We start from the raw sequence: 7,018 nt of genomic DNA, 5'->3' as shown, positions 1-7,018 counted from the left end.
TTTTTTTTTTTTTTTTTTTTATAGCTAAGATATAGTTTAGCAGATTATTTTATTATTAAAAAACATTACTTAAAATAAGAAAAAGAAATTACTAAAAATAATCTATTATCCTTATAGCAGTAAGTAAATAAGCATTTAAACTGTCTTATGCAGTTATATTATTAAAAGCAGTAGCTTTAAGAGTATACTAAGGAGATACTTTATTATAATATTAAGACTTTTAATAAATTAAAGGTTATAGAGAATATAAAGTCTCTTATTATAGTAGAGATATAATTATCTAATACTATAGGGGTTATTAACTGGAATAAGGTATTTATTAAGTTATTACTTATTACTAATAAAAGTTCTTTAAGAGTTATTAGGTATTAATTAGGTATTTTAATAGTTCCTATATATTTTTATTTTTTAGGTAGTTTTTCTATTTAATTAAGTATTCTATTTATCTATTTATTTTATATATTTCTCTAATTACTTTTACTTTATAGGTTTCTAGTCTATTAATTTCTTTTAGTTTATTACTAATCTTAACTTATATTATATTAGCAGCTAACTTAAGTAAAGAAATATAAAAGATTAAATAGATCTTAACCTTTAGTAGTAAGTCTAATTTATAGTTATTTTTTAAGATTTTTTATAAAATTTTATAAGATTTAATATACTTAAAATCTAATTTATATATTAGCCTTTTTATTATAATATTTTTTATTAATAGGTAGACTATCTCTCCCTCCTTAAAGGTTAATCTTTTAATCCTTTTTATATTATAGTATCTTATTATTCTCTTTTTAATAAATTCTAATTTATTTTTTATTTCTTTATATAGATTTTTTATATTTTCTACTTTAATTTTAATAGTAAGATTAATTATTAATACTTCTTAAGCTATATAATAGCTATTAGATATAAATCTAAAGTTAATATAAATTAGTATTAATTTTATACTCTTATTATAAGTAGTATTATAAGCTAGTTATATAATAGGTAGCTTTTTAACTTAATTATCTTATTTATAGTTAATATAATATTATAAATATTATTTTAAGACTTAATTTATATATTCTATTTATCTATTTACTTATAGCTAGAATACTATAATAAGTTAGTAATTAAGTCTTAAATAGGATATAAGTACTTATTAGAACTTAATAGTAAATATTAATCTTCTATTTAATAGGATCTCTTAAGGTAAGCTATATATACTAATAATATACCTATAGAAGATATATATAAGTTCTTTTATATCTATTAATTCTTTATAAGGTAAATAATAAGAAAATTTTATAAGATAATTTATAATAATTATAATACTATTATAAAAGATTCTAATTAAAGGTTTTTCTAATAAGGGTAATTTAGTAATAAAGTCTATTATAATTAAATCCTAAGGTCTTTAAGTAATTAGGAGTGCTTATAGGTTTCTATAAGGCTTATACCTTTATAATTTAATCTATATATAAATATTATATTATTTAATAATAGTTTCTATTAACTTCTTTATATTAGGCTAGTTATAATAACCTTATAGTTATTTAAAGGTCTTTATAATGCCCTAATATCTATATAAGGGGTATTTATATATCTCTTATACTATTTATTTTTATTATTTATTTTCTATATAGTCCTTTATATTTAAGGTATCTTATATTATTCTTATAATTATTTTTATTAGTTAAGTAAATTAGTATTCTCCTTTTATATTAAGCTCTAAGACTTATTCTTTAGCTTTTATTATATTAGTATTATAGTCTAGTCTTCTATTAATAATATCTACTTATCTATTATTTAATCCCTTATAATATATAATTATAAAATTAAATTTATATAGATATTCTATATAATAAAGTTATTAGCAATTTAATTCTTATATTATTATAAAATATAAAATATTCTAATAGTTAATATAGACTTTAATCTAATAAAGACTTTCTATAAGGTAATATTTAAATTCTTTAAAATAGTTAATTATAGCTAGAAATTCTTTATTATATATAAGGTAATTAAGTTTAGCTCTATATAGTTTATATAAATAGAAAGCTATTAGATATAATTATCTTTTATTATCTTATTAATTAATTTATCCTCTTAAGGTAAAGTCTAATAAGTCTATTTCTAATTTAATTTCTTTTATAAGGTTAAATATAATTAGAACTAGTTCTTTAAGGATTATATTATATAATTACTTAAATATATCTTAAGTATCTTTTAGCTAAATAAACTTATAATCCTTTTTTATAAGTTTTATAAGGGGGTTTATAATTTTATTAAAATCTTTAATAAATTATTAATAGTAATTAATAAAGCCTAAGAAGCTTTATACTATCTTAATATCTATAGGTTTTAGCTAATCTTTAATTATAGCGATTATCTTTTAATCTATTTAAATTTCTCTTAATAAAATAGTATATCTTAAGAAGTTAACTTTAATAATATAAAAGTAACTTTTCTCTAGTTCTATTAGTAGATTAATATCTTATAGTACTTTTAAGACCTTATAGATATATTCCTTATATTTTTTTTTATTATCTAAAAAGATTAGAATATTATTTAAGTAATAAACTATAAAGATATTAAGGTATTATTATAAAATATTATTAAGGTATTAATAAGTCTAAAGGGTATAATTAAATACTTAAATAGTCTAAATTTTATTTTAAAGGTAGTCTTCTATTTATTACTTTCCTTAATATAAATTAAGTTATAGGCTCTTTTAAGGTTAAAGGTAATAAAAATTTATTTTCCCTATAGGCAATCTTTAAGTTTTATAATAAGTAGAAGTAATATTTAATCCTTAATAGTAATAGCATTTAATTACTTATAATCTATAATAAATTATAATTTTCTATTTTTCTTAAGTATAAATATAATAGGGAATCCTATAGTAAATATTAAGATCTATATATTACCTTTATATAATTCCTTATTTAAATATTCTTTTAGTATTATAAGTTATATTTTATTAAGGTTATAAATCTTTTAGAAAGGTAAATTATTTAATATAAGGTAAATCTTATAGTCTTAATAGCTATACTATAGTATCTTTATATTAAATTCTTCCTTAAATAGTTTTTTATAGATATAATACTCTTTTAGTATATTTTAAAGTCTATTTATTATTTTTAATTACTATTATAGCTATTTATTTAGTATTTATAGCTAGTTTCTAAAAGTTATAATAGTCTTTTTAATTTTTCTTATTTTACCTTATTTTTATTTATTTTATACTTTTTTTAGAGGGGGGTAAAAGCTTAATTTACTTTTAATTTTACTATTAGGTTTAATTAAAGTTTAAAATCTCAGTTTTTTATCTATTTCTAAATTAGTTAATCTATTATTAAAGTAATCTTCTATTTAATTAATTTAATTAATTCTTTAATTAATATCTTATAGGTTATAGTAATATAACTATAGATATCTTAATATTAAGTTATAGCTTAATATAAGGATAATATTAATATTAATATTCTATCTTTAAGTTTTAATAAATATCTTAAGGTAATTAATTTTATAAGTAATAAGTCCTTTATTATATAAAAATAGTTATCTTTTTAAGTTTTTTATTAAATAAAAGTAAGTCTTAATTTTCTATAATAGCTTTAAGCAGTTAACTATTTTAAGGTTAATTATATTAACTTTAGCTATATAGTCTATTAATACTATAAGCTATATTCCTTTAATTTATACTTTTAGTTTTAGGTAATTTTATTAATTATTCTTAATTACTTATAGAACTCTTAAGGGTTTTATTATATCCCTATTACTTTTATTACTATACTATAGCTCTATTAGTATAATAAGCTATTATCTTTTCCTTAGTTAAAGTAATAAAGGTTATATTCTTTATTATAATATAAGTTATTATTTAAGTATTTACTTTTTTATTTTAATTCTTCTTAATAGTCTTTAGTAAGTTATTAATCTTATAGTTCTATTTACTTATAGAGTTATAGTTTATAGGGCTTTAAGGTAAGGCTATAATCTTTATTTTCCTTTATATTATATCTCTAATCTTAGGTAAGTTATTTATTATCTAATTCTTTTACTATATAGATATTTTTTCTCTATTAATCTATTTATTTTCCTTTTTTAATATAATTTAATGCCTTATTTTAAGTAATCTAATTAAACTTTAAGTATACTATTTAGTAGTTATTATATTTCTAATAGATATAATACCTTATTACTTTAATAGGTATATAGGCTTTCTAATATATATATTCCTTAACTATAATAAGAAAATAATTATAGTTAATTTTATCTTATTTATAGAGTTTATAGTAATATATAGTATAAGATATCTATAAAATCTATATATAGTCTAGGCTTATAAGGTATTTTTAGAGTTCTCTTATTACAATTAGTTATTCTAAAGCAGCTTAACTACTTTTAGCCTCTTTTTAAGTTATAATATAGATATAGATATTATTATTTTATTTAGTTTTTACCTTTTCTTATATTAATTCTTAATATATCTATTTTAGGTTATCTTATTATTATATTCTTTTATTATTATATTATAAGGTTATATTATTAAGCTATAGATTTAATATAATTCTAATATATAGTTCCCTAGTAAAGTATTAAAAGTTTACCTTATTAATAAGTTTTTTAGCGCTAATATAATTAAGATTATTATAATAAAGCTTAAATTATTTTAATTATATTAGGATATTATCTATTTAAGCTATTCCTATAAGTATAAGTTAAGTATCCTATTAAGGGATATTTCTTTTTCCTTTATAAGTAGCTATAATAGTAATATTATTATTATTAATAGTTATTAGTTTTAATATTAATTTCTATTAGACCTTTCTAATTAAATATATAACTATTTAAGGTTTTTCCCCTTTTAAGTTAATACTTTAAATATTCTTACTTTTTAATATTAATTAATATTTTTAATTAGTTTTTATTAGATTATAATATTTTCTTTCTTAATAGCTTTTCTTATTATAGTTTTAATATATTAAGGGTAATCTATTTATTTAAGTAGCTATAATATTTATTAGTCTTATTTAAGTTCTATAGGAAGTATTAACTTATTAAGACTTTCTTTAGTTAGCTTATTATCTAGGGTTACTTTAATAATTTAAAATAAATATAATATATTTCCTTATTATAGCTTTTTCCCTTTATTATTTATATTATTATTTATTAATTTTAATAGCTATAATAATATATATATTTAGATCTTTTAGGTAGTCTTTTTTAAATAAAGTATCTTAGATTTCCTTTTTTAATCCTTAATAATAGATTTCTATAAAGGTATTATTATTCTATTAGGTTTTATATATAAGTTATTAGAATTAAGCTAAATATTTAATATATAATTTTATTTAGTATAAGCTTATAATTTCTATTATAGCTTATTATTCTTTATTAATAGTTCTAAAGTTAGCTTTTAAGGCTTTTTTAAAGTTTATTTAATTTATAAATATTTTCTAGGTTTTATTATTTTAGATAATTTTATTATTCTCTAGATAGTCCCTAAGAATAGATTTAAATTAATTTTATATAAAGCTTTAAATAAGTAATATTATAAAAAAAAGCTTCTTTTTTAGTAAGTTAATATATTTAAAAAAAAGCTAAAAGTATCTTTTTATTTAAGTAATAAAAGGTATTATATTAGCTAATTTTCCTATAAATAATTTAAAAGTAATTACTTTTATATATTCTCTTAAGTTATAGTTATTAATTTAGTCTTTAATAGCTTTTTTACTTTTTTTAGCTTTCTCTTTCTTAAGATCTTTAATAATCTTTTTAAGGTTTTTAAGTTTAATAGCTATTTTAATATTATTTAATAGGATACTTAAGTAAATAGTATTAAGAGCTATTATATAAAGTATTACTTAATATAAATATAATATAGTCTAAATAAGAGCTATTAATATATAATAGTTAGAGTTTTTAAAGGATAAATTAGTCTATTTTAGGTTTATATTAGTAAATATATAAGGCATTATTAAGTAATAATAAAGTATTATATCTCTTAATAGTAAATAAAATAAGTTAAGTATATTTAAGTAAAGAAGTCTTATTAATAGCTAGTAAGCTAATTATATTAATATTAAAGTAGATATATATATACTTAAGGAGGCTTATAGTCTTAAGTAAGGCTTATATTATAAGTTCTTAGCTTATATTATAAGCCTAGGCTTATATTATAAGTCTACTTATAAGCTGTAAATTATAGATCTTAGCGGCTTATAGTCTAATTAATTTAATAGAGGTAGAAATACCTATAATTAGAGGAAAATAATAGGGCTTAAGTAGTTATATATTAAGTTATAATAATAAGCTATAAGAATATAATAAGTAGTTTTTTAGCTTTTAATATATTTTTAATTAATATAAAGAAAGTAATAAAAGTATTAAAGCCTAAAGAGAGAAAATATAAGACCTTTAATATACTTATAATACTAAAGAGGCTATAAGTAATTAATAATATAACTTAAAGTATACCTTAAGGAAATATTAATATTTAAAAATAATAAAAAATTACTTAAAGTAAAAGAAATATATTAATTTATAACTTTAATTATATTATAAAGAAAATAATAAAATTAATTAATAATAAAAATAATTAAATTTAATGCCTTAAAGAGGAAAAAGCTATTCTTAAAGCTTTAGCTATAATAAAAAAATCTATTAATTAAATCTTAATTTAATTTAACTTAAATATAACTTTCCTTTTAATTAATAAAATTATTATAGTAAAAAATCTAATTAAAAAGAATATAATATATAGATTAAAGGAAAAAGCTATAAAAAAAGCTAAAAAATAAATTATAAAAAAAATAGTAAATAATATAACTATTAATTAAATAGTATATTAAATATAGATTTAATTAAATTAATATATATAATTATAGAATTATCTAAAGTAAGCTACTATATTATATTATAATGCTATTATAAGTGTGTGGGGTAGAGGGGTATATAGGGTAGTAGTAAACTAGTCTAGACTAGTTCACTACTACCCCGTACACCCCTCTACCCCGCACACCTTTTCTCACCT

The 7,018-nt window shown here is 16.8% G+C and overlaps 1 protein-coding gene across 1 annotated transcript, besides 35 other annotated features; it reads left to right on the top strand.

Annotated features, from left to right (window-relative positions):
* Positions 1-20: a repeat region.
* Positions 21-43: 23 nt separating this feature from the next.
* Positions 44-109: a repeat region.
* An 8-nt stretch (positions 110-117) lies between these two features.
* On the top strand, positions 118-1,902 carry FPSE_01427 (uncharacterized protein; the record flags this gene model as incomplete). The annotated part of the gene is made up of 8 exons (XM_009254547.1): positions 118-119; positions 293-312; positions 585-600; positions 1,178-1,188; positions 1,507-1,527; positions 1,623-1,637; positions 1,829-1,845; positions 1,899-1,902. Coding segments are annotated over 8 exons (106 nt in total), but the record flags the coding sequence as incomplete, so codon positions are not given.
* Positions 339-1,574: a mobile genetic element.
* Positions 1,586-1,671: a repeat region.
* Positions 1,592-1,684: a repeat region.
* Positions 1,794-1,906: a repeat region.
* A 132-nt stretch (positions 1,907-2,038) lies between these two features.
* Positions 2,039-2,081: a repeat region.
* Positions 2,082-2,165: 84 nt separating this feature from the next.
* Positions 2,166-2,193: a repeat region.
* Positions 2,194-2,252: 59 nt separating this feature from the next.
* Positions 2,253-2,302: a repeat region.
* Positions 2,303-2,507: 205 nt separating this feature from the next.
* Positions 2,508-2,598: a repeat region.
* A 200-nt stretch (positions 2,599-2,798) lies between these two features.
* Positions 2,799-2,869: a repeat region.
* A 38-nt stretch (positions 2,870-2,907) lies between these two features.
* Positions 2,908-2,963: a repeat region.
* A 219-nt stretch (positions 2,964-3,182) lies between these two features.
* Positions 3,183-3,231: a repeat region.
* An 86-nt stretch (positions 3,232-3,317) lies between these two features.
* Positions 3,318-3,381: a microsatellite.
* A 64-nt stretch (positions 3,382-3,445) lies between these two features.
* Positions 3,446-3,570: a repeat region.
* A 261-nt stretch (positions 3,571-3,831) lies between these two features.
* Positions 3,832-3,899: a repeat region.
* A 327-nt stretch (positions 3,900-4,226) lies between these two features.
* Positions 4,227-4,268: a repeat region.
* A 155-nt stretch (positions 4,269-4,423) lies between these two features.
* Positions 4,424-4,531: a microsatellite.
* Positions 4,532-4,615: 84 nt separating this feature from the next.
* Positions 4,616-4,666: a repeat region.
* An 82-nt stretch (positions 4,667-4,748) lies between these two features.
* Positions 4,749-4,805: a repeat region.
* Positions 4,806-4,847: 42 nt separating this feature from the next.
* Positions 4,848-4,929: a repeat region.
* Positions 4,862-4,970: a repeat region.
* Positions 4,971-5,080: 110 nt separating this feature from the next.
* Positions 5,081-5,121: a repeat region.
* A 10-nt stretch (positions 5,122-5,131) lies between these two features.
* Positions 5,132-5,188: a repeat region.
* Positions 5,189-5,284: 96 nt separating this feature from the next.
* Positions 5,285-5,339: a repeat region.
* Positions 5,313-5,364: a repeat region.
* A 44-nt stretch (positions 5,365-5,408) lies between these two features.
* Positions 5,409-5,474: a repeat region.
* Positions 5,475-5,497: 23 nt separating this feature from the next.
* Positions 5,498-5,584: a repeat region.
* Positions 5,585-5,639: 55 nt separating this feature from the next.
* Positions 5,640-5,674: a repeat region.
* A 157-nt stretch (positions 5,675-5,831) lies between these two features.
* Positions 5,832-5,868: a repeat region.
* A 44-nt stretch (positions 5,869-5,912) lies between these two features.
* Positions 5,913-6,094: a mobile genetic element.
* Positions 6,095-6,328: 234 nt separating this feature from the next.
* Positions 6,329-6,376: a repeat region.
* A 94-nt stretch (positions 6,377-6,470) lies between these two features.
* Positions 6,471-6,584: a microsatellite.
* Positions 6,585-6,631: 47 nt separating this feature from the next.
* Positions 6,632-6,761: a repeat region.
* Positions 6,762-6,780: 19 nt separating this feature from the next.
* Positions 6,781-6,918: a microsatellite.
* Positions 6,919-7,018: the final 100 nt, after the last annotated feature.

This window comes from Fusarium pseudograminearum, chromosome 4 (assembly GCF_000303195.2).
Source record: "Fusarium pseudograminearum CS3096 chromosome 4, whole genome shotgun sequence".
NCBI lineage: Eukaryota > Fungi > Ascomycota > Sordariomycetes > Hypocreales > Nectriaceae > Fusarium > Fusarium pseudograminearum.
Note: the sequence above shows the minus strand (reverse complement) of the source record. Positions and strands in the feature narration are given on the sequence as shown.